Source organism: Stomoxys calcitrans, chromosome 5, assembly GCF_963082655.1.
Source record: "Stomoxys calcitrans chromosome 5, idStoCalc2.1, whole genome shotgun sequence".
Classification (NCBI taxonomy): domain Eukaryota; kingdom Metazoa; phylum Arthropoda; class Insecta; order Diptera; family Muscidae; genus Stomoxys; species Stomoxys calcitrans.
The window spans coordinates 151,372,038-151,399,470 of NC_081556.1; the positions used below are offsets into that span (position 1 = coordinate 151,372,038).

General features: G+C 33.4%; 1 protein-coding gene across 1 annotated transcript; it reads left to right on the top strand.

The window, feature by feature from the left end:
- Positions 1-26,748, top strand: LOC106094059 (homeobox protein orthopedia). The gene is made up of 5 exons (XM_013261230.2): positions 1-461; positions 16,722-17,178; positions 17,346-17,475; positions 24,775-24,862; positions 25,906-26,748. The coding sequence occupies exons 1-5, from the start codon at positions 332-334 to the stop codon at positions 26,370-26,372; spliced, it is 1,272 nt and encodes a 423-aa protein (XP_013116684.1). The 5' UTR covers positions 1-331; the 3' UTR covers positions 26,373-26,748.
- Positions 26,749-27,433: the final 685 nt, after the last annotated feature.

The following is a 27,433-nucleotide window of genomic DNA, read 5'->3' on the forward strand; positions in this document are numbered from 1 at the left end:
CGTAACGAACATTACGTCCTTCGCAAAGGAACAAAGAAAAACAATATAAATCAATAATAATAAAAAATTCACAAACAAAGAAAACCAAAGAAATTTTGCCCTCACATTAAAAGCATCCAAATAATTGCTTAAGGAATACAAATTTATGAAATTAAAATAATTAACAAAAAGATCTCTAAAAACAAGTGCAATTAAAAAAGAAAAACAAGGTGGATATACAAACAGTGCTTCTAAATGTTAAAGTGAATGTTTAAACGAAAATTGAAAATAAAATTTGCCAATCAATTTGTTATATAAAAAAGTTTTCCAAAAACCTTTAACAATTTATAACATGATGACAACTACCGCCTCCCATGCTATAATGGCTCCTGTAATACGCCCCCTACAAGAAAGTCCTGTATCGCGACCACGTGCTGTCTACAGCATTGATCAGATTTTGGGAAATCAAACGAAGAGAAGCGGTAAGTTTTTTTTTTTTAACCAATCATAGCGAGAGTTGATGTTGAGCAAAATGCCGACGGTGATTTTGAAAAATCTCATCAAGTGACTTATTGCAAATGTAAAAAAGTTAGTTATGAGAAATAAAAGTCTTCTTGTAGCTCCAGATATCGAAGTTGAAAGAAGAAGAATCTAAACATATAAAGCTATAAAAAAATATAAAAACTAAGAGAATAAACTAAATTTTTAAACAAAAATTTTGAAAATTCTAGTAAATTTCAGTAAATATTTATATAAATCACAATTTTTAAAATAAATATGTAATAGGTTTTATAATTGTTAGTATTTTGTTGCAACTTTAACTTATATAGGAATCATTCATGATTTATGACTTAACATATATGAGTTTATGATATTTTATATATCGAATTCAACTTAAATAATATTGGGTTGCCCAAAAAGTAATTGCGGATTTTTATATAGTCGGCGTTGACAAATTTTTTCACAGCTTGTGACTCTGTAATTGCATTCTTTCTTCTGTCAGTCATCAGCTGTTACTTTTAGCTTGCTTTAAAAAAAAGTGTAAAAAAATATATTTGATTAAAGTTCATTCTAAATTTTTTTTAAAAATGCATTTACTTTCTTTTAAAAAATCCGCAATTACTTTTTGGGCAATCCATATAAAAACAAAAAAAAGCAAAAAAAAAACTCAAAAAATGGGTCCTGAAATCCAATAAGTTGTATACAATAAAGTTGTATACAAGTCTAAGCACCACTGTGGATATGCGCCAGCAAATAAAACCAGTGAGGAAAGGCAAAAGTCGGGCGGATTGATTTTGATGAAATTTTGCACACGTATTGCGATGTCAATTAAACAATCTCATGAAAAATTTTGTAGAGATGGGACCAAAATTGTTGCTTCTACAGCCCTAAAAGGCCATATCGGATGAAAAATATATATGGGAGCTACATCCAAATCTGGACCGATTTTTATGGAGCTTTGCACACATACGAGGACGTTGAATAAAACGGCCCATGGTTAATTTTGTAAAGATCGGATCAAAATTGTGGCTTCTACAGCCTTAAAAGGCCATATCGGATGAAAAATATATATGGGAGCTATAACTAACTCTGAACCGATTTTTATGAAACTTTGCACACATATAAGGATGTTGAAAAAAACGGCCCATGCCAAATTTTGTAAAGATCGGACCAAAATTGTGGCTTCTACAGCCTTAAAAGGCCATATCGGATGAAAGATATATATGGGAGCTATATCTAAATCTGGACGGATTTTTATGAAACTTTGCACACATATGAGGACAATGAATAAAACGGCCCATGCCAAATTTTGTAAGGATGGGACCAACATTGTGGCTTCTACAGTCTTAAAAGGTCATATCGGATGAAAAATATATATGGGAGCTATATATAAATCTGATCCGATTATGATAAAACTTTGCACACATCTGAGGATGTTGAAAAAAACGGCCCATGCCAAATTTTGTAAAGATCGGACCAAAATTGTGGCTTCTACAGCCTTAAAAGGCCATATCGGATGAAAGATATATATGGGAGCTATATCTAAAACTGGACGAATTTTTATGAAACTTTGCACACATATGAGAATATTGGGTAAAACGCTTCATACCAAATTTTGTAAAGATCGGACCAAAATTGTGGCTTCTACAGCCTTTATAGGTCAAATCGGACGAAAGGTACATATGGGAGCTATATATAAATCTGATCCCTTTATGATGAAATTTTGCACACATACTAGGAAGTCACAAAAAACACTTCGTGCCAAATTTTGTAAAGAACGGACCAAAAATTATGCCTTCTACAGCCTTTATATGTCAAATCAGACGAAAGTCATATATGGGAGCTATATATAAATCTGATCCGATTATGATGAAACATTTCATGCCAAATTTGGTAGAGATCACACCAAAATTGCGGCTCCTACAGCTTTAAAAGGGCATATCGGATGAAAGATATATATGGGAGCTATATCTAAATCTGAACTGATTTTAATAAAATTTTGCAAGCATTTTAGGTGTCGTTAAAAAAATACTTCGTGCCAAATTTTTTAAGGATCGGATTAAATTTGTGGCTTCTAAAGCTTTAAAAGGGCACATCGGATGAAAGATATATATGGGAGCTATATCAAAATCTGAACCGATTTTTTTCAAAATCAATAGCATTCGTCCTTGGACAAAAAAAGACACTTATGCAAAATTTTGTGAAAATCGGAAAACAAATGCGACCTGTACCTTGATTACAAGAATACATGGACAGACAGACAGACGGACATAGCTAAAACGAATCAGGAAGTGATTCTAAGCCAATGCGTATATTTATCGATGGGTCGAGCTCTTCTCCTTCTTAGCGTTCCAAACAAATGCACAAATCTATAATACCCTGTACCACAGTGGTGTTGCAGGGTATAACAATTTGCAAATTTTGTCCATGAACATTCCACTAAGGAACAGGGGCAAACTTTTCACATATCAATGAGTGCAGTCCGATTCAAGTTTAAGCTCAATGATAAGGGGCTATAAACATAGCCGAGTCCGAACGGTGTGCCGTAGTGCGACACCTCTTTGGAGAGAAGTTTTACATGGCATAGTGCCTCACAAATGTTGCCAGCATTAGGAGGGGAAAACCACCATTGAAAATTTGTTTTCTGATGGTCTCGCCAGGGTTCGAACCCAGGCGTTTGGCGTCATGGGCGGACATGTTAATATCTGCGCTACGGTGGACTTCCGGATGGATATGCGCCTAATTCTAAATAAATTTTTTTACAATACACTGCTCTAAATTTCATCGATTTATAATAAAAATTACACAATTTGTGGGTTAAGTAACCTAAATCGGGAGACCGGTATACATAACAGTTATATTCGACGATGTTCAGACGTTTAGCATATTTGGAACTACCGTAGTGAGGACTTGTACAGCTCACTGTTTCAAAAGTAGGTAAAATCTGGCAAAACATCTGCCTTTTGTTAGTTCTTTCACTTATCCACAATTTTCAGTTGAGCTTAGTTCGGATAAGTGCAATTCATTGTGCAATAATGGATAACTTGGGAATGGTAGTCTTTTACAGACACACTTATGGTGATTTTGATTCTGAAAAAAATGTTACACTATTGTTGCACTTATACGGGACAACATTTTGCAAATTTACACTTTTTGGCTCAATCGCAATCACCATTAGACAATTTTAAATACATTGTGAAACCACAGTTGCATCTGACCAAGGTCTCTGGTGGGGATAGAACCCACGAACTCCACACTGGTAATCCGAGCATGCTATCAACTCCGCTTTTGGATAGATAAGTGAAACCTTATTTTTACGTCTTTACAGTCGAATCTGGATAAGTAAAACGCTAAAAATGCTCATAGTTTGTTTAACTTATCCGTAAATTTCAGTAAAGCGTGGTTCGGATAAGTGAAAATCGTTTCATTTAAGCATTAATCCATAAGTAAAGGGTACTTTCACATCAACGTACTATATATATATGAAATAACTGGAGTTGAAAAAGAGCAATGCTCATTAACAATCAGAGGTATTGTAATTATCAGCAAAATGACAAGATAAGAGATATGTTTTTACATAATTTTTTTCTAAAGCGAATGACTTTTTCACTTATGCAATTTAAGTTTACATTCTGTTAAATGCAGTTGAAATTGCATAACTGTAATATGCTTTAGTGAAAAATCCCACTTATGTGAAACTTGATGGAAAGAATCAATAATGCTTGGTGTTATTCAATGCAACTGATTTCGCTTAAGCGAAAATCGTTTAAATGATGATACCACTAAACTGAAAATGATTTCGTTCATTACCACGTCACTCACACCTGCCCCTGGCGACCGAGGCGGCTACCTCCTACTACTACAGACGAAGGTTAGAATTCTTTATTACACGAATAAGATCGGTGAAGGATATACTACTATACAATTTGTTATAAACATCACACAAAGACCGAAATGGATTGTTTAATTCGTAAATAGATCTCACTAAAGTTAGTCTAAGAGGTATGTAATGCCGAGTATTTCGGAGAGGAATATTAAAATTTAATTCGCCACTTAGGAATTGGGAATCAATCTGACCACGCAATAATTTCACAATGAATAGGGCCCTAAGCATCCAGCGCCTACTTTCGAGCGTTGGTAAGTCAATAAGTTGGTTCAAATGGTTCTTGCAGGGGGTAAGATATTCAGTCGAATTCCATGGTAAGCACCTAAGTGCAAAAGAAGAAATTGTACCTGTACTGATTCAATCATATCTGAGTAGCACTTGTAGAATGAGGATCCAAACCACATAACCGTATTCCAAGGTAGGCCGGACTAAGCTTGTAAACAAACGCTAGGTCATAAAACGATTATTAAACTCCTTGGAACACCGTTTTATAAAACCCAACAACGATTTTGCCTTATTGATGCAACATCTTCACGCATGAGTAAAAAAGTTAACTGAAATTTAAAAAAATTGTGTCATCAATAAAATTCGCAAAAACATATTATGGTTATCTCTGACTTTTAAAAAGTTCTACTGAGCATTAATACTTTGAGGTGAAAATTCGCTTGCAATAATGCTTAAATCGCTTAATTGGAAACGAATTACATTTATCCGAACTACGCTAAAGTGATAAACTGTGGATAAGTGAAACGAAATCGATGTGTTTTTAGCGTTTCACTTATCCGATTTCAACAGTAACACCAAAAAATTTTGCCTCTTTCCCCCATGTTTCACTTAAGCGGAATTTTTCCCTTAAGCATATTACAGTTATGCGGATTCGAAAGTATTATGCATGAAATACCCTGATCTGAAAAAATGCAATGGTCAGTAGTACTCTTTAAAAGTCAGAGACGTTTATGAGCATCTTGGTAGTGCTGGCGGTAGAGCTGACAAAAGTATTGATGGTATTGATATTGATTTTTTGCAAAATTTAACAAAAATAAGCGATTCGACACTGAATGTATGCATTAAGATACATTGCGCTTATAGAGGGTGCAATTTGTATCCGATTGTATCCGCCGTTGTCTTGCATTCAAAGCGATCAATACAACCTCCACAAGATGCACAAATAACATGTGTGTACAATTGAGTTCATGTAGTTGTGTGGAAAATAAGTCCATCAATACAAAGTAAAAATACATGCGGTGGAGGAGGATAGCTAGTGTAAAAGGTATCATACTAGGTTAGTGTCATGCTTGCATGGTAGCCACATTTTCACGGTATACTCCACTTTTACGATTCCCATAGAGTTGCGATCTCTGTCTTTTTCTTTGCTGTGCTCGTCTCGAAAGAGAAACAAACGAAGAATACATAAATTGGTTTAGGTTAGGTAAGGTTGGTTTGAAAAGAAGGTGCAGATATAAATCTGCCCCATGCCACTATAGACATACACCTAAGCCAGTAAGAGGCTTGTAGTGCGATCTAAAAACTAACCTCGAAAAAGAAAATTTTAAGTTAGGAATTCCGTGCGACTGACAAAATCCTTAATGGCTTTTCATACCACGTCCTTAAGTTGGTTCATGTATGGTTCTGGTATTTTGTCCCCACCTAAGGAACAGCGTCTTTTAGCAGCGAATGCCGGGCAATGACATATGAAATGCTCCAACGTCTCATCCTCTTCCCCTCATGCCCTTCACATGCTATCACTTGCCGCACTGATTTTACATAAATGAGCTCGTAGTCCTTTGTGTCCCGTTATGATACCGAAAGCTATACCGACCTCCTTCTTACTTTCTTTCAGTAACACGGATGGATCAAAGCTAGAGGACAGAGTGGGCCTGGGTTTTCATTGAAAACACAGGGACTGAGATCTGTTTTAGACTGTCTGACTATAATACGTTCCTGAAGGCCGAAATTCTGTCAATCACGCAATGCGTGAGGTGGTGTGGTATTCACGCTAGAACGTCGAAGGTGAATATCCTAAAGGACAGTAAACTGGCCATCAGGGCAATACCAACCAAGGCGGTAAGATCACGAATAGTTTCGGAAAGTAAGATGGAGACAAACGCCTTCTCTGAGGATGGTACCATCCGCATCGTTTTGATGCCGGGCCATATCGGAGTAACTGGGGATGAGAAAAGGACGATTTGGCAGTGAAGTTTTGAGAACTGCTGTCAATAAACTTGGTTAACCCGAAGCTTTTCGGGTCGACGCAGTCCGAGTTAAGGGCGTGGGCTACGAATGCTCATGTAACCCTGTGGAACAGGGTTACATGAGCATTCCTGTGGAACAGGGTTACATGAGCATTCGTAGCCCACGCCCTTAACTCGGACTGCGTCGACCCGAAAAGCTTCGGGTTAACCAAGTTTATTGACAGCAGTTCTCAAAACTTCACTGCCAAATCGTCCTTTTCTCATCCCCAGTTACTCCGATATGGCCCGGCATCAAAACGATGCGGATGGTACCATCCTCAGAGAAGGCGTTTGCTCATGTAACCCTGTGGAACAGCGAAAAGGTCGGTAGGACGGCGAAAATCCTATATTGCTCCCAGAGACTATTGTCTGCCCAAATAGTTGACAAACTATCGATAATCGCATCATTCGATATTTTCGATATTTCTAACATTAAATATCGATAGTATCGATGCTTAATTTCAAATGAAAGTGAAAAGAACATTTCCCGTGATCAATGCACCGAAAGAACAAAAAACCAAATTTAATAAAGTCAGTTGGAAATCATAAGAGATAGCATTGTACAAAATTTTAGCCTAATCGGATGAAAATTGCGCCCTCTATAGGCGCAATGTATCTTATAGGATACCTTCAGGTTCAGATCGCTAATTTTGTTCAATTTTGCAATAGACTGAACTATGCCGATGGTATCGTTAAGAAAAATATCTATCGATATTTAGACAAAAAATAAATTATCGATAGTGTCATCGATATTCTGGCAGTTCTAGCTCAAACTCCTTATAAAATGCTAGTCGGTAAGATATTTTGCTGCTTTAAGAGGCTCTTAGTTAATGAATTTTTCACAAAATGTGAAATTGTTTTTAGATGCAGCTTGCCTAAAACGCTTCAATATAGCATTATGCATCATCAGTGTCTCCAAGTCAAGGTTGAAATCGGCTTTCAGTTAATTTTCATTCCAAAAATTTCTTCTACTCGCATAACGATTAGGAAACAAAGCAAATTATCCCTTTTTGTTCAGTAATTGCCAATCTCATCTGTTTTTACACTGCAATCTTAGCTGATTTTGATATCCAGACGAACATTTTTGGTTTTGGACGTTACCTTATACGCCAGATGGAGGCCACCATTGCGCAGAAGTTTGCTTGTCCCCCTATGACGCCGAAAGCCTGTCTTCGAAACCTGTGAAAAAAAAAACTGTCAGCGATGAGTATCCCCTCCTAGGCGCCCTCGAGCCGAGTTGGTAGGGTGATCGGATTTCCAGAGCGGGGGTCGTGGATTCGGTTTCCACCAGAGGCCTTAGTCTGTCGCTACTGTAACACAATGGACTTCAAATTGTCTAAGTGTGTCTGTTAAAAACTGTCAATCTTACCAAAGCTCACCTTTCCCCTCCTAATGCTGGCAACATTTGTGAGGTACCATGCTACTCCCCAAAAGGTGTCGCACTGCGGCACGCCGTTCGGACTAGGCTATGAAAAGGAGATTCCTTATCATTGAGCTTAAACTTGCATCGGGTAGAAGAAGTTTCCCCCTGCATCTCAATGGAGTGGTCGAATTTGCCCAAGCTTAGACGGTTTGGCTGTAAAGATTTACCTTAGTTGATTTATGTTTCCCAAATATCCATTTTCAAGTTTTTTTTTTGCCTCTTAAGGCGAAGATCATTTAATTTTACAATTTTTCTTTTTTGCCTGTTAGAGCGAAGATCATTTAATTTCACAATTTTTTCGTTTGTTTCTTTTTCGAGACGAGCTCAATAATCGGAGATTTTTGTAATAAAAAAGGAAAGCCAGAGATCACAACCAACCACTATGGGGTGCGTTTCGCCATTTGGTTGGAATAACTAATCGGCCACATTAGGTGAGGAGGCTTCAAGGACCACACCTTGGTGGGTCGTTCTTACATCGAATATACCGCAAAGGCGTGTCTACATTGTAAGCACGACACGAGTCAGACAGCTATCACATCAGCTGTTCTTTCCCACGGCATGGATTTTCTTTGTAGTGATGGACTTTTTTTCTATACCACTACTTAGTTCCCATGGCATACACATGTCATTTGTGTGCATCTTTTGGAAGTTGTATTGATGGCTTCGAACGCTAGACCACAGCAACGGCTCTCGCTGCTGCTCCATGTGCCCAGGTTCGAATCTCGGTCGGGTTCTGCCTAGTTTTAATTTTAAAGTTTTTGCCTCTTACTTGGTTCTTTCAGCTCACTAATTCAATATTGTTTCGAATTTCATATCCATATCTCATTACCACCACCCGCTGTATGCAGAGCAATTTCCCCAGTTGATAATTACACCCAATAATTGGTCTCTCTCACACTCTGTACGTAACACTTGGTGGTGTGCTGCCTTCGATTTGGGCATACAAAACCACTACAGAACACCTAAAAAGAATTCAATAGCTTGTTTTTGGGTGATATGAGCACCTCCTAAATGAAATTGACACCTATGCGAAGAGCACCCAATATGAGCACCCTTGTTTTCGTTGCCTCCTCTCTCTCTCTCTCGCTTACTCACGAACCCTATGAAGGCAAAACGTTATTGTGTTTTTGCATTTCTCTTTTTTTTTCCTTTAGCAAGGATAAAAGCTCAACAGGATATCATCAGTGTCATGATTTTCATCATGTGAATATGGACACCACCACCTATTGGCCGTATTGGCTGTGACGTTTATTAAAATTCAAAAATTGTGTGATCTTAGTCAGTTTGGTGCCGTAGTTTTTGAGTGGAGGTTGAGTAGAGAGGAGGACAATTTAGAGAGGGGGGAGGTTAGACAGATCTGGTTATGAAGCTAGCAAAATTTCATAATTTGCTTATGATTGCAAAGCCATTGATGGTGACGATGGCTATACCACTGATAGTGCTGTTGCTGATGATGTTCCATGTAATTTGAGTACGAAATTATCCTGGCGGTGTGCCTCGTTGTATCCTCCACACACACACACACATGCAGCCGCATACATACACCTCTAAGAGATTTCAATTGATTCTAATGCATAATTTTCCATAAGTTCGAAATAGAATCGCGGGATTTTTGCTGTGCTTGCTGCTGCTGTTGTTGGAACATTTGCCGCTTCGTCCTGCTACGATATAAAAATTGGTGTCATGCTGTGCAAAACAAGCTTATCCTGTTGCGAAGCACAGACGTATCGTTCGTTTTAAATTGTATGGGGAAAACATTTATTAATTTGAGGCTCATTAAAGGTTGATTATGGGTTGTGAAAGGTTGTGAACGTGTTTGCACGTTACAAAAAAGAAGAGAAAAAGAAACGTGTAAACAACATACATGAATAATTCTATTATGGCAGCATGTATAGAATCATAAAAGGACTAAGAGAGAGAGAGAGAGCGAGAAAGAGACACAAAAACCTTAAAATGTATTAAAAGGGATATTCATGCTGAAAGCATTGGCAAGAAAACCTGATTTTATTGATTGAGTTTTGTAACATTTCGCTTTTTCTTCTTCTGCTTATTGAAATTGTTTAGCAAACCTTTCGCGCGCCAAATTTTTTTTTGTTTTTTGACTTGCAAGGCTCATATGCTGTTTATTGTATTTCCTTTCAATTTTTTCTCGCCCTGTAATACTTTTCATCAAATGTTTTCAAGCACTTTACTTTTACTCATGCCAAGATTGCAAAACAGAAAAAAAAAATCAAGGAATCAATTCCCATCCAACCCCTACCAATTATTTGGCAATTCATACTTTTTGCTTGATTCTTAAGTTAAAGCTTTTGGATTGTGTGTTTAAGTGGCGTTTGTTGGTATGCGTGTTGTGTTGTGTGCAAGTCCTTTTTGCATTGTTTAACTTCCAAATCAAATTCAATTTCAATTGATATTCATTCACTTCTTCTTCAACTTTGCCTTCATTGAATAGCAATGGGCAATTTACCCATTATTTATGTATTTACTTTACTTTACACAGTTCCAGCGATTTCCCATAAACAAAAAAAAGGATGATGAATGCAGAATGCATTGAATTGCTGCCGTATCATTTCATGTTTGACTCATTGTTTGAGTACTTGAAATTTTCGAATGTTTACCTAAAATATTGAAATGGTATTTAAATTTTTTTCGTACTTTAACAGACTAAGCAAAAAAAAAACTGAAAGAAAATGCTAACCTTGTCCAAGAAAAGATTGGTTAAACGCTGAAAAAAAGTTCAATCGATATGAATGAGAAATTTCCTTGTATACTCTTAAAATTGTTAAAATTATAAGTAACTAGAAAATTTAACTAAACTGTAGGGAACTTTGGGAACTAGGGAATTCCACAAACACCTTAATTTACTGAATATTTGACATTTTCTAAAATCTGTTCAAGTTTGTTCAACTGGCAGCATGTTTTCAATTTTAGTTAAATTTTTCATAAAAAAAATAAAAATTTCCTCAATTTAAGTAAAATTTGAACTAAGAGCAGTCTTGAGTATATGTGCTAGAGAGCGAAATATCTCCAAGCCCATGCCCTGCAGGCCAGGCGACCAATCCCAAACTGGCGATTTCACCAGTTTTCAGCGACCAGTGACTAGTCTTCTGACTATCCATATGACCGGTGATTTTCATATGGGCTTTTCATACCTAGGGACAAATAATTTTGAACCGGTCTATTCATCGGTTTAACACACTGGTAGTTTCAATGGTTTCAACAAACAGTCATTTCAACGGTTTAGAACATCCATGCCTTCAATTGTTTGGAAAAACCCCTTCATTTACCCGATTCAGACAAACACATCATTTCACCTGTTTGAACAGTTTTTTAATAACTGTATATTTAGCTCATTTGATTAATTTTTATACCCTCCACCATAGGAGGGAGGGTATGCTAATTTCGTCATTCTGTTTGTAACACCTCGAAATATGCGTCTAAGACCCCATAAAGTATATATATTCTTGATGTCCGTCCGTCTGTCCGCCCGTTCGTATGTCTGTCGAAAGCACGCTAACTTCCGAAGGAGTAAAGTTAGCCGCTTGAAATTTTGCACAAATACTTCACATTAGTGTAGATCGATTGTTATTGTAAATGGGCTATATCGGTCTATGTTTTGATATAGCTGCCGTATAAACCGATCTTGGGTCTTGACTTCTTGACCCCCAAGAGTGCGCAATTCTTATCCGATTGGAATGAAATTTTGAGCGAGGTGTTTTGTTATGATATCCAACAACTGTGCCAAGTATGGTTTAAATCGGTTCATAACCTGATATAGCTGCCATATACACCGATCTTGGGTCTTGACTTTTTGGGCCTCTAGAGTGCGCAATTCGTATCCGATTCGAATGAAAATTTGCACGACATGTTTTGTTATGATATTCAACAACTGCGCCAAGTATGGTACAAATCGGTCCATAACCTGATATAGCTGTCATATAAACCGATCTTGGGTCTTGACTTCTTGAGCCTCTAGAGACCGCAACTCTTATCCGATTTAAATGAATTTTTGCACGAAGTATTTTGTTATGATATTCAACAACTGTGCCAAGTATGGTTCAAATCGGTTCATAACATGATATTGCTGTCATATAAACCGATCTTGGGTCTTGACTTCTTGAGCCTCTAGAGAGCGCAATTCCTATCCGATTTGGCTGAAATTTCGCATAACGTATTTCTTACTTCCAACAACTGCGTCGAATAAGATTCAAATCGGTTCATAACATGATATAGCTGCCATATAAACCGATCTGCGATCTTGACTTCTTGAGCCTCTAGAGGTCGCAATTATTATCCGATTTGCCGGAAATTTTGTACGACGAATCCTCCATGACCATCAACGTAGGTGTTTATTATGGTCTGCATCGGTCTATTGCCCGATACAGCTCCCGTATAAATAGATCTCTCTATTTTGCGTCTTGAGCACCTAAAGGGCGCAATTCTTATTCGAATTGGCTGACATTTTACACAGGTTTCCAACATATAACAAAATTGTGGTCCAAACCGGACCATATCTTGATATCGCAGAGCAAATCTTTTCTTATATCCTTTTTTTGCCTAAGAAGAGATGCCGGGAAAAGAACTCGACAAAAACGATCCATGGTGGAGGGTATATAAGATTCGGCCCGGCCGAACTTAGCACGCTTTTACTTGTTTTCTTTTACATATTAAAAAACAAAAGGAAATAGAAGTAACACATTAAGTTGTTCTTATTTCGCTATTTTTTGTTTGAAACTTAAACTAGTAACTATAGCTGGAGATGATTTTTAATTAAGAAATAACAATAATGTTTGAAGTTAATCGTAAATCGGAAAAACAACTAAAAAGAAACTAACTTTCTTCTGAAATAGAATTTTTGGCTCGATGTATTGTTTTATACCAACCTGAATATAAGCTGGTTCTTTGAACGGGTCGCAATCTTCAATATTTCATTGGACTTTTATTAAACAAACACCTGAACTTTGGAGGATTTATGTTCAAATCGTTGGTATTTGCCCACACGTAAATCCTAGACAGTCCATGGTTTAAAATCCCAACGTTTTGCCTGAAGATTTTTTCTAAGGCCACCATTAACATTTTATACATCTTCTGCAAACATGTGTGCTTCACAAAAACAGAATTGATTCGATAGGAATCGAAAAGAGAATAAGACCTTAAATTGAACCTCCTCTCGTTTACAGTTGATGGAGGAATTACAGAACACAATACGTAAATGGGCCATAGTTCTATGTAGTTCTTGGGTAAAGGTATAATCTCAGTGTACAGTAAGATTAGAATCTTGCACAAACACTTTGAGTTGCTTCAATTCGGTTGAAATTGTAAGTGGGCCAAAGCTGTCCATATTAAGATATTTCTTTTATATAATCTTACATTCCGTAACCTCATACAGCTTCTATACTCACTGATCTACCGATTTGTCTTCAAAAGAATCTGGATTTTAAAGCTTTGTGAGAATTTTGCATAGGTATGCTGTAAATCTATCCATAAACTTTTACAGCTCGTATATCAAGGGATTTTTTAAGCGATTGGTATGGATGTCGAAAATCGTAATAAATACTCTATTAAGAATTCTCAATGAAAATACCGAACATTTTACAGTACAATCTTCATTCTACATCTATTTTTTGTTTTGTCTGTTACAGCCTCATAAACATTTATTTTCTCAGTGCTTAAAAGTATATAAAACCAAAAATTTAATTCACAGTATATTTTCCAATATTCCATTATATATACTAACAGCTTACATTGTAAAGGGCTTGTCCTTCTAACCACATTTTCATGAATTTCAAGTAGTGGCCAGTGGTCATGCAACCAACAGCACTTAAAACATTGATCATCTTTAGTGCATAGAGGGATTTTGACACTCTCTAAAACTCTACATCTACATCTAGCAACCACACATATGTCAACGAGTCTATTGCAATCTAATCCCTTGGCATGATGGTTTTGCATTAGATAGATAGAGGCATCCATTACAGCTTCAATGTAATTCAATTATTTCCATATGCATGTGTTGGAGTAACATATTGTCTGGTACAACCTGGTGTTAAACTAATTTGCATACAAAAAGGTTGTTAATTTTTTTCTGTACTCGTACTTTGTGTAAAACTTAAACCAATGTTATTGAATTTTGGTATGTGTGGTTAAACAAGTGGTTTAAACAATGTTTTTTTTTTTACCAAAATATAGTTATATTAAATAATTTTAAAATGAAATTATAATTTATTGGGAGAAAAGCTGTATATATTAATTTTTTCCTTATAATAAAATGGTATAACACATGTAAAAGTAAGAGACGTAAAGCAAATATAGATAAGGAAGAGTCTTGGTTTCAGCGCAGAACAGTAACCAAATTTTTCACAGTGTTTCTATCTCTTTACTTTTATTATTACTTATACAAAAAATTATTGTCATATTTCTCTAACTGTTATACAGCTGTTAGTTGATAGCAAAACAAAAATATAAAATAAACTTAAAAGTTAAATTGTCTCTTTTCCAATCTTATTAACATCAGAATCAGTCGCTATATTATTGCAACCGTTGTACAGAATCAGTTTGAAACTGTTATACTATGTAAAAGTTTATTAATGTTGCCAATTTAAGCAATTACAACTTCAAAGAAATTGAATTTCTTAGTATGACATATTTTCTAACTTTGATGAAATGAATTTTTAACTGTTATAAAGTCCATTATTGTTTCCCAAACATCCCATTACAAAACCTATCGGAGTGAAACAAACTTCTCACCAAATCCATTGAGTGCTGCCTGATAAAAATTTGACAAGGGGACATCCTCGTTTTATGCCGAAAACGACCGCTTGTCACAGAAAATTGACAACTCTTTGTTGAGAAAACTGTTATAATTTAATACAATAATCTATGGAAATATAAAAACTTGCATTTTAGAAATTTTAACGCTTATAAGGATTGAAATCCTGATTAAGTAAAATTTGTTCTGTAGTAATGGTAAATTAATGATTTTAAAAATAGCTGTCCTTTGGTTAGGTAAAAAAGTCGAAATTCTGGTTGAGTTTATAACAAAAAACATTGTTTTTTAAACGCTTGTGTGTAACTATTATTACAGATTCGCTGTTTTCGATTCGGGAAACAGAAATGTAGGTGTTCATATGAAACTGGTGTTTACTCGAATGAGTGTTCACTATATAACGTTTAAACTGTATTAATTGCTATTTATTTGTACATTGGTCTTGTATTAAGTGTTATTCACGATTTGATGTATCCCGAAATTCCTTTAATGTGTATAACTACTCTCAAAAAGTATTAAAAGTAATTTTTTCAATTTTTTTATGAGTATAAAAGTTACATAAATCTGTTATACAATACATTTTTTAAAGGTTTCAACAAATTTTTTGAGTACTGCATATTTTTTTCATGTCTATAAAAATTTTATCAAAGTGCTGCGTATAGATTTCTAAAGCTGAACCATTGTTTTGCGTGTATAACAGTTATACCAAGGAGTTTTTAATGTTTCTATTTCTGTTTTAAAATTGTAAACGATTGTATGATTTCTGAATTTACTTTAATGTTTATAATTATATTACTAATGTGTTTTACACAAATTTTTCAAAATTTTTTTGAGTATAACAGTTTGTGAAACTGTTATACAAAAAATGATTTAAAGGTTTCCATACTTTTTAAGAGTTCTGAATGTTTACTCATGTCTATTACAATTCAAATGAAGTCTTATGCACAATTTTTAAAAGTCATTGTTTTGCGAGTATAACAGTTTTAAAAATCTTTTTTCACAGTTTTTATTACAGTTTTAAAATTATCAATGATTTTTTTAATTTATTTTAATATCTATAACTTATAAAAGTGTTTTTCCGAAATTGTTGCATACTATCTGTGAGTATAACAGTTTCGCGAAACTTATATATATTTAAAAAAATCATTCAAAGAACTGGAGAAATGCGATCCATGGTGGAGGGCATATATGATTCGGCCCTGGCCAAACATAGCACGCTTTTGATTTTTTTAATTTCATACACTTTTGGAATATAACAGTTTTCGGGGAAAATTTTGCAAACTTTTTATGAGTATAACAGTTTGGCAAAATAGTTAGGCAAATAATTTTTCAAAGGTTTCAATGCATTTTGTGAGTTCTGCATATCTTCTCATACCTTTAACACAGCAAAGTGACACTTCCTATTATCAGGGTCATTGTTTTACAGGTATAACAGTTTTCTAAAATCCTTTTTCACGGTTTGTATTACAGTTTTAAAATTGTCAATGATTTTATGATTCCGGAATTTTCTTTGTTGTCTTTCAATATATTATAAAAGTGTTTTACGAAATTGTTGGAAACTATTTGTGAGTATGACAGTTTCGTGAAACTGTTAACCACAATAATTTTCAAAATATTTAATAAATGTTAAGAGTTTTGCTTTTTTTCTCAACTGTCAGCATCTAGGTTGTTGATTTGTCTGTATAACAGTTATAAAAAGGAGTTTTACACTGTTTGTTTTCATATTTTAAAAATGTCAACGATTGTTTGAGTCCTGAAGTTGTTTTAATGCCTGTAACTATATTAGAAATGTGCATATAAAATTATTTATAAGCCGTTTCATTATGTAACTGTTATGCTAAGCGTTGTTATTTTGCGTTTGTAAAAGTCACTTTCATATATGATATCTATTGTGAAGAAGTTTTTTATTAATTTAATTTTTAATGATCTTTTCAGATTCTACCGAATCCCTTAATCAACAATCTCAACATCATATCACCACGAATAGCAACAGCAGTGGCAGCAGCAATCCCACCAGCCCCATACAAACCTCATTATTGCCACATTTACATACCCACTTACATTTGATACCATCCCATCAGTTGGCATTGCATCATCAACATTTACAGCAGCAACATCAACAACAGCAGCAGCAACAACAACAGCATTTAAGCAATAATCATCTGCAGCAACATCATCAAACGCAACAGCATCACCATCAACAGCAACAGCAGCATCTACAGCAGCAGCAACAACAAAGTCAATCACAACATGCCGAAAAGCGTGAACGTGAAGACTCACCCGACAATCTTGACAATGGCCTGGATGTGGATAATACCGACGATGATCTGTCGAATAGTCTAAATAATGGTCATGATATGGGTGATATGGAAAGGCCACGTAAAGTAAGAAGGTATGTTGAAAAAAACGCTATGTTTTGTTTCTGTTCTTCTTGTCTAAAATCCTCTTAAAACAATTTATACAATTGCTTATAAATAAAGCAATTGTTTTTGTTCTTTCCTAAATGCTTAATCTTCTTATTTCTCTGCTCTCTGTTTTTTTCGTCTGATATCAACATAGATCACGCACCACCTTTACAACATTTCAATTGCATCAATTGGAGCGGGCCTTTGAGAAGACCCAATATCCGGATGTGTTTACAAGAGAAGATTTGGCAATGCGTTTGGATTTAAGTGAAGCACGTGTACAGGTAAATATATAATAAAATGAAATGAAATTACTACATTGATGATAATACAACAATTGGGCAATTGTAAGAATTAATCAGATGAAACGGTGGCCAAAAGGAAACTTATGGCGAGGGGTGGGCAAAGTGTGGGAAACTGTTATTCGTTTGCATTGAAATAAGTAAACATTAGATTAAAAGAACTAAATAAAAGAATACACTCAAGAACAAATTTTTGAGACTTGTAAATGAGCCATTCCCTAATTTGCAATCAGTATCAAGTCTTCGTATAATCGATTAGATACTAAAAAGTTCACTTTGTTTGGAAAAATCAGAGATTGTATACATGCGGAAGTTTGCTCGTTCATATTAGCTGAAAAATATTCTTTACCCAAGAAATCTAATCCAATGACATTTATTGAAGAATAACTTTTTCTCATAACGGTTGTGATGCGCAGAAATAACATCTTTAGGATTCAGCTTAGTACGCTGTTATTGAGGGATTTTTAAAGAAACGTCCACTAAATCACAGCACCATATAACATGCTTGGTCTTAGAGCTCGGTAAATATGTTAAAATTTCTTTTAACATATTGATCATTTTTATTAAGTCAAGCTTAAAGGTCAATTAAAGCTTAGGTGCTGGTTCTCTTGGTCGAAACAAATAAAAAAACTCTTCTTTAAACTTCATATCTAACCTCATCAAAGTCAGCAATTATTAAACCCTTTCATGAAGCAAATCAATTTTAACGAATATAATAACTTGAAATCGCTGATACCATCAATGTGCTAATCGTAACAATTTTTCAAGATTCCTTATTTTAACCCTCTCATAACGTAATGGCCTTTACAATTTCCCTCTTTTTTTAGAAAATTCCCATATAATCTTTTTTAATATGCAATTATTAGAGACAATTTTAATCCATCAAAAAAGCATGACCAGTTAACATAATCATTGAACAGTTAACATTATTATAAACCAGTTATAGAAATGATGTAGCCATTTCCTCCCAATACACACATAGATACTATGCGCAAATATTGCTGGTATGAATACTTCATCCATATCCTTAGATCCGCTACACATGTGCGTGTACAAGCTTAAAATATCCTTTTTTTTTAAACTCATATGCACAATAAATCCGAAAATAATTGCCTTGTTCAAAAGAGAGTGAACGGAATCGTTTAAAAATGAAATACGCGAAAACATTTATGATGGAAAACAAACAAGAAGAACAACAACAAAGCTACAAATTGATACAAAACAATTGACAAGGATTAAATTGGTGAGAGAATCATCAAAGTTAGGGAGAAGGGAGGTTGTATGCAGAATTCCATAAAGTACAGACAGATGACATCGGCATAAAAAACGTGCCAAACAAACAAAGGCATTAATGTTGTTATACACCATGATGACACGCGATTACCAAGGCACTACATCATACTTTCAAGGTATTATGGGCCCAATACATTCAGCCATTGTGATAACATCAATGACCAATTAAATGTTGAAATTGTTCAAAAAACGGATTTGTTTTTTTTCGTCATTTCTCATCAAGTACAATCTCACTTCATAGTTATTGAGCAATTTACCTAAAACAGCAACAAGGACATGCGATAAGCTCTTCAATTTCAAAAAAAAAAAAGAAAATAATAGGTATGATTTTTCTGATAGGTCAAGTACATAAACAGTGATTTACAGCAAACAAATTATCATCTCTCATCATATAGGCAATTCAAACATCCCTGGAAACAAACATGAAAACAAATTGAACACCCTAATTATGTGTGAATTTTTACAAGTTTACCAGTTTGTCCAAAAGCCACCCTTAGCGTTTAGTAACAAAAACACCCCTTGTTGTATAGTCCAGCAAATACAGAAATGACAAAAAAAACGTTTTGCTTAAAGTTGAGCTCCTAATAACAATAACACCAGGCCAAAGCCATTTTAATCATTTGGAAAATCTCTATTAAATACTCATCTAAGTAATTGCCCTTCTCCCCTCGTTGTTTTTTGTTTTGGGAAAAAGGAGTGTGTCCTTTTCATCCCTCATATAATAAAGTGTTTTAAAACTATTTCCTTAAATTATAAACACGAAATTTGTTATGGTATCTCTAATGACAACAACATTGCCAACAGCTCAAAGCAGAACAAAAATCGAAAAGTTTTTAATATAAACAACTTATGGGGTATTAGTTTATTCTTATGGAAATTTATGCCAACCTTCTTATTGCTCTCATAGACTCCTTTTTAACAAAAAGCCTTGCTCTTGATTATGGATAGCCGTAATCAACAGCAAGGCTTTTGTTAAAAATGTTTCATCTGATGGCATTAATTCGTAGATTTCTCTTTTGTTAGGGTGAGGTCTTTTGCAAAAGTTAATTGCACCCGCATGAATGATATAATTGCTTTTAATGAATCTGTAATAAGCATAATTATGAAAAGTATGTAGGTATACAGAAGGGGCTACAATAAAAAAAAGAGCAAGTGAAAATGCAGAATACGCATTATAGGAGAAGGAGAAAAAAACCAAACCAAAACAAAGAGCAAAGGAAGTTATGTTCTCATTGTTTTGTGAATAGGGGAATCTTAGTTTCAGTCGATGTGGGTGTCTTGATATTTTAGTTCATTACTTGTTTTGTGAATGTTGGAGATTCCCGATGAAAAATATTGCAAAGAATATTTTCTTCTTATTGGATTGGTGAGTTGGACTCAGAAAGTGGTTTTATAGATGGATTCAACCTCAACTTGAATTTCGGTTTACCGCATTTCATCGCGACGGAAATTGAGTTATTACTGTATAAGGAATTATGTGTCATTTAAATGTAAAAGTTAAAGGAAAAGTAGCTTTTTCTTTGATGTTGTTGATCTTTCACAGTTTTTATTGGTTTATAACAGTTTTCAGTCAACTGGTATGCCTTAAAAACTTCAGAAAACATTCTTAGATATTTTGAAATATTTTTCTCTTGCTTGATATTTCATTTCAAACAAGTATAACAGTTTTGTTCCAAACTGTTATACTAAAGAAGAAATGAACAAGATATGTTCATAGCTCATCTTTTCATTAAATTTTTCAATTTTTAACGGCTTACAATAATTCAAAATATTTAGTGGCTTTTTAAAATAAGAAAATTTAGTAATTCGTATTTATAACAGTTTTAGTTAAATGCTTAACACAAGAAATTAAAGTAGGGTTTTTTTTTGAGTTGTCATAGAATGAACTAAAATAATTTTTTTGTTTTATTATCCATTTAAGTGATGTATAACAGTTTTCTCTGAAATTGTTTTACTCGAAAAAATGGATAAAATAGAAAAATAAAAAAAAATTATTTTGAAACTATCTGATTTCACCAAATATATCCGTTATAACCAACTTCATGCGAATGTAGTAATTAACGCCTGATAACCGATTCCAATGTAAGCTTTTAATGGAATTTTATTCCAATTGCAACGCAAATCCAGGTATTACTATTATACGAATTTTGTGTCATTTAAGTGTAAAAGTTAAAGGAAAAGTAGCTTTTGCTTTGATGTTGTTGATCTTTAACAGTTTTTCTTGGTTTATTACAGTTTTCAATTAACTGTTATGCATTAAAATCTTGAGAAAAAATTTTTAGATGGTTTGAAATATTTAACATTTGTTTGATATTTCATTTCCAACAAGTATAAGAGTTTTGTCCGAAACTGTTATACTTGACAAAAATGAATAAAATATGTTCATAGCTCATATTTTCATAAAATTTTTAATTTTGTAACTGCTTACAATAATTCCAAATATTTTGTGGTTATTAAAAAAACATATACATTAATTCATATTTATAACAGTTTCAGTTAAATTCTGAATATAAGAAATTAAAGTTGGAATTTTTTGGAGTTGACATTGGATGAACTTAATTGATTTTTGTTTTGCTTTTTTATCCACTTAAATGATGTATAACAGTTTTCTACAAAACTGTTATACTCGAAAATTTTGATGAAATAAAAAAATATACACAAAATTGTTTTGAGAATATTTGAATTTCTTATAAGCAGTAAACCTCTTGCTTGATTTACACCAAATTAAGAACATTTATATTGATATTCCTATTATATTAATTATATTCTTAAAGATTTCTTAATACACTACCTAAAGAACAAAGGAGTGATCCATCACTATAATTTTTATAAATATCTAAAACAATTGAATACGAATATGACGGTTCCTTAAAAACTTGCCCTCAACATTTTTCAAATGAAAGTATGTTGTTATGTTGCCCTTTTGATTTATGATTTTTTTCCAAATTTTATTTAAATATTTCTATTCGTCTATTTTATGACTTTGACATTGGATATCTATTATCTGACAGGAGGTGGATTTTTTTAAAGAGAGTTGTTTTGGGTGGTTTCTGTTCATTCGGCATTAAGTGTTTAGTTCATTCATTAAAAGCTGGTATTCTGAAAATCGGTCTCCGACTATTTGAATATTTGTGTAAACAATTGACGGTCGAAATCGTCTAGATCTATACTTTTCAGTAGCTTTTTCAGCAAGAAAGTATTAAAGTATTGTATATAGCATTGCCTTTAAGAAGTTATAATATAACTGAAAACTACAAAAATTATTCCAAATGTATTATAGTATGTTTTTCATTTTATATCAGTTATATTTAGTATTGTTATACTCAATTAGGAAGATGCAGTACAAAAATTTAAACCACTTTCTTAAATGATCCTGCAATTTCTATTATATTCTCTACATTTTTGAGTAAACTTTCGGTTGTATAACAGTTTAATACAAGGCTGTAATGAAGTTAGAATTTAAAAATTTTATTCCTGATATCTAAGAACATCTAAAAAATGTTTTTTCGTGATTTTTAACTGTATAACAGTTACATTTTAATACTGTTATACTAGTTAAGGAAGATGCAAAATATGATTTTAAGCCACTTATGGTAAAATTTAAATCTATTAAAGGGTTCAGGTATTTCTAATATATATTCAACAAATTCTAGGCAATTTTTTGTTGTACAATAGTTTGCAAAGTTAAGGCAACAGGTTAAAGATTGAAATAAAAGTGTATTGGATATCTCCAAAAATCTATCAGAAAGGTCTGAACAGTTATATCTATAAAAATTCAGAACATGAATGATAAACACAAAATTGTTAGTTACATTTTAAGAAACCTGATATTTCTAAAACTTTTTCTACACATTCTTGATACTTTTAGTTGTATAACAATTTAAGAAAAATTCAGAACATGAATTATAATCCTTTTTATGAAATTTTTAGTTTTATTTTAAGAATCCTGGTATTTCTAATAAATTTTTAAAAATTTTTTGGATATTGTTAGCTGTATAACAGTTTTAAGCATAAATGTAATAAGTCAAAAGACGAAAAAAACCTTTTACTATTACTCTAATGATTTTGTTCATAATTTTTATCTGTATAACAGTTATATATAAAACTGTTATACTCAAGAAAATAGTGTTATAATTACAAAAATCGATTTGTCTAACTGTCCTTACCCTATTTATGAAACACAATTCATTTTCATATACTCATTATTTTATATGTATTTCAATATTGTCTTGGCAAAGGTGTAAATATGCTGTTCCTTTGCCTTTTTTCTTTGACATGACAGTTGTTTATAATTGCTTTTCCCCCCCATTTACATGAAAAAAGCTTTGTGTATAACAATTATCTTGTTTAATTGTACATTAATAATTGTCCTTGTAACAATTAAAATTGTCATATCATCATCATATGCAACAGCAGTAGGCAGAAAAAGCGAAGGAAAAATGGGTGATAATTTCATTCATATTAAAAATAGTCAGTCCTTTTCATCAACCACACATGTAAACACATAGACAGACATGTGTATCACTTATAGACAACTGTTTAAGTGGCTTATGCCTAATCTTACTCCCCCCACCCAAAGTCATTGTGTTCATCATGTTAGCTCTCCACCTCTGAGCGGAATGTAAGAACGGGTTGGATGTGGGCGGAAGACTATGATGAAAGACTATGTTATAGGCTGCTCTTGATGTACTCGGGTATCCTTCAAATGACTACAAGTACATCGCATCACATTGTTGTGGGATTTTGCCTCAACGAACAGTTTCGAAATCATTGCTTTCCTTTTGAATCTGACAAAAGTATGGCAATAATTTGTAGCAATTATTGTCAGGAAATCATTACTAATTTTCTGTACGCATAGATGCATTACATTGTTCCTTTAAATGGCTATGCCACAAGGATGATGATGATGGCGATGGTAATGGTGATGAATACGACAACGATGACATGTCATGAAGATGGGTCTTTTATTTAAAAATAATGGGTGTTTTGCGATAATCAGGGTAAGAGAATTATTTACTCTTAACTTTCATGATTAGCTTACACCCAGAAAAAGTCATTGGTAATTTCTTTAGTGGAATTAAATACTATATAGGGATTGGTCGTCAAACTTTAAGACCTTAGTCAAAAAGTTAGAATTGTTTGAGCATATTTCTCTGAGTGTGGCCTCATGGTCTTTGTGAAGGTTTAAGAACCCTGTGTTTGTGGCATAAACGTTTAAGGAAGCATAGACAATTGATTCAATTCGGTTACACTTGCCCAACAACAAGAAGACACAATTGTAAATTGCATTTAATAAGACACAAAGTACCATCAACTCATGGTCACCCTCATCCCCCTCCCCGCCTATTCCATCAAAGACGACCAAGGTTTCCCACAGGGAGATGGATTGCAAAGAATTCAAAGTCTAACATCTTTACATTCCATGTGGACGAGTGTTTGAAGGTACTTTGGAGAAGAGCTTTTTGGATTCGTTACACTGATGCGCAGCAAGCAGGATCGTCGCTGCTGTGGGAATGGGTGGAGGCTGGCATATAGAAGGCAAATCACAGAATTTAACTTCCGATTGGATTCTATTGTCTGTCATGGTTTTTGTTGTTATTCATGCCGGCGGTGGTGGTGATGGTGTTGCCAGTAACTGTATTAAACTTTACCCATGGGGGAAGATGGAGGGTGGCCAAGGGGAGCAATGAATGGTTGATATGGTTGCCTGGGTTGGTGGTGGTGATGCATGGCGAGATGTTAGAGATTTGGTGTGTACAACAATGATTAAAGGGGTTAATTGGGCGTTTATTCATTCGAAAATTGTCGACGTGGGCGCTGAGTAAATTAGCTACATCACGAGGAGGGGTTAGCCAAAGCGTTTCACATAATTGGTTTGGGCAATTATATGCCTTAGAAATAGTCAAGGCTTTAAAATATCCTCATGACGTTTTTTTTTTTGGTGTATTTCCAAGATGCTTACTAACTTAATTTTTTTTATATTTTCAGGTTTGGTTCCAAAATCGTCGTGCCAAATGGCGTAAACGTGAAAAGTTCATGAATCAAGATAAAAATGGTTATTTATTACCCGACCAAGGTAAGTGTCATTCAACTGTCGGAGAAATTCAATTCTGAATTTATAATGGTTAACTGTTAACTTTTATGTTGGTTGTAGTAATTAAATTACACAGTTTCGTCTGTATCCGTTTCCGTTGTGGGTCACGTAAAGTGATAATTTGGCCACAAACAGCCAATTATTGTACCATAAAACAAGAATATTATAAAGTTAATCCAAATTAAAAAAAAAATAAATTAATAAAATCAATTGAGATAAAATAAAAAAAATTAAATAAAATAAAATAAAATAAAATAAAATAAAATAAAATAAAATAAAATAAAATAAAATAAAATAAAATAAAATAAAATAAAATAAAATAAAATAAAATAAAATAAAATAAAATAAAATAAAATAAAATAAAATAAAATAAAATAAAATAAAATAAAATAAAATAAAATAAAATAAAATAAAATAAAATAAAATAAAATAAAATAAAATAAAATAAAATAAAATAAAATAAAATAAAATAAAATAAAATAAAATAAAATAAAATAAAATAAAATAAAATGAAATAAAATAAAATAAAATAAAAAAAAATAAAATAAAATAAAATAAAATAAAGTAAAATAAAATAAAATAAAATAAAATAAAATAAAATAAAATAAAATAAAATAAAATAAAATAAAATAAAATAAAATAAAATAAAATAAAATAAAATAAAATAAAATAAAATAAAATAAAATAAAATAAAATAAAATAAAATAAAATAAAATAAAATAAAATAAAATAAAATAAAATAAAATAAAATAAAATAAAATGAAATGAAATGAAACGAAAAGAAACGAAATGAAATGAAATGAAATGAAACGAAAAGAAACGAAATGAAATGAAATAAAAATAAAAAAAAACTAAACCAAATAAAATAATGTAAAATATAATAAAATAAATTAAATATTTATCTTATTGATTTATTTATTTTTTCAATTAAACTTCATATTATTATTTTTGAAATTTTCTATTTTGTTTGCCATTTAGTGCTCTCTCATTTAATGTTTAAATTTTCTCTCTTCCTCTTCTTTTAGGTCTTTCGGATTTCCCTTTGGGCATACCACTTCCCCATGGCATTCCTGGTCATCCCGCGGGCTTACCAGCAGAATTCTGGCCACCCCATTTTGCCTTACATCAGCCCTTCAATCCTGCTCTGCTGCCTCAGGGTTTAATGCCCCATTACAAGTTGCCCAATTTCCATACGCTGCTCTCCCAATACATGGGTTTGAGTAATCTCAATGGTATCTTCAATGCCAGCGCCTATCCTCAAAATCTTTCCCTGCACTCAGCCGCTCAAGTTAGTCCGCCCTGTAGCAATAGCAGTCCTCGTGAAAGTCCCACTATTGGTCAAAGTCAAGGCGGAACCACCATAGTTTCGGGAGGTCTTACACTAACCTCATCGGCGGCTGCTTCACCCAAATCCCCCCTGAATACCACAAATACGGGTAGTGTAAGTGGCAACTCTACGCCAGTGTCAGTGGTAACAAAATCAGAAGACTGAAGCTAATTGTGGGGATTTGTAGAGAATTGCCAAAGCCAAAGTAAAAGCAGGAGCTTTTGACCAGGCCTAGAAGAGATCAATTGTATATAAATATTGTAGTTGATTCGTTTGTATAATTTTATTCTTTATTTTCAAAGCCATTTTCCATGTTAAACACAAAGTGATATAATCTAGATTATCTACTTAACCCTTAAAGAAATCAGTAACCCATTATTGCCACTTGCCATTAAGGGAATGGACATAAGGGTTCTATTCCAATTAGTTTTAGTTAAAATTGTAATATAGCTTTTGGTTTTAATATTTTTTGACTATTTTTTATTTGTAGCCATATATATTAAAAATATTTTTTGTAATATTCCAAATGCCAATGGCATATTGTATTGTAAAAATTATAAAATTTAGTTGGCTTTTTTTTAGACATACTTAATGATAAAAACAATTCTTAGAAGTTTAATAAAAGTTTGGAAAAAATTATGAAAAAAATGGTAAAGTGTTTTATTTATGTATCTCCAAAGAATGGGGTACTCGGTTGTATCACCTCGTTTCTGTTTGTAATATCTCGTAACATCAATATGCGATCCTATAAAAAATTATGTTTATAGGTCCCGCATAATCCGAATGAAATAAATTTTGAATTATTGATACATGAAATAAATTTTGATCAATGTGGTTAGGCCTAGGTTAGGTTTTAATGACAGCCTGCAATCAGACTCATGTAGACATTTTACTCCAATGTGATACCACAGGTGTAGGAGAAGAAAGATGACTATCAGTTACTGCCGTTGATCCAGACAGAGCGCTCGAAAAATCTTAATAACTTGAAGATTTTTACATCCTCTTATTTAGACAAGTCCTCAAAGAAGTAATAACCCAATGTTGAGATGCTTCCTCTTGCCTATGTAGGACAGGCACCCACACACACAGCTTCTGCTGGTATTTACTTGCAACTTTTAGTTTAGTTTATTACCGTGTTTTCTAATCAGATAGTGACCTTTCATGACGGATACAATGAGACATTTCCGTTCTAGCCAACGACAACAAAGCGGTAGATCTCTTCAAGT

Bases quoted from the DNA above. Each gene is read 5' to 3' on its own strand.
- LOC106094059 (XM_013261230.2), top strand. From the start codon at position 332: ATGATGACAACTACCGCCTCCCATGCTATAATGGCTCCTGTAATACGC. The intron at 462-16,721 runs GTAAGTTTTTTT...TGATCTTTTCAG, and splicing joins AAATCAAACGAAGAGAAGCG to ATTCTACCGAATCCCTTAAT. The intron at 24,863-25,905 runs GTAAGTGTCATT...CTCTTCTTTTAG, and splicing joins TTATTTATTACCCGACCAAG to GTCTTTCGGATTTCCCTTTG.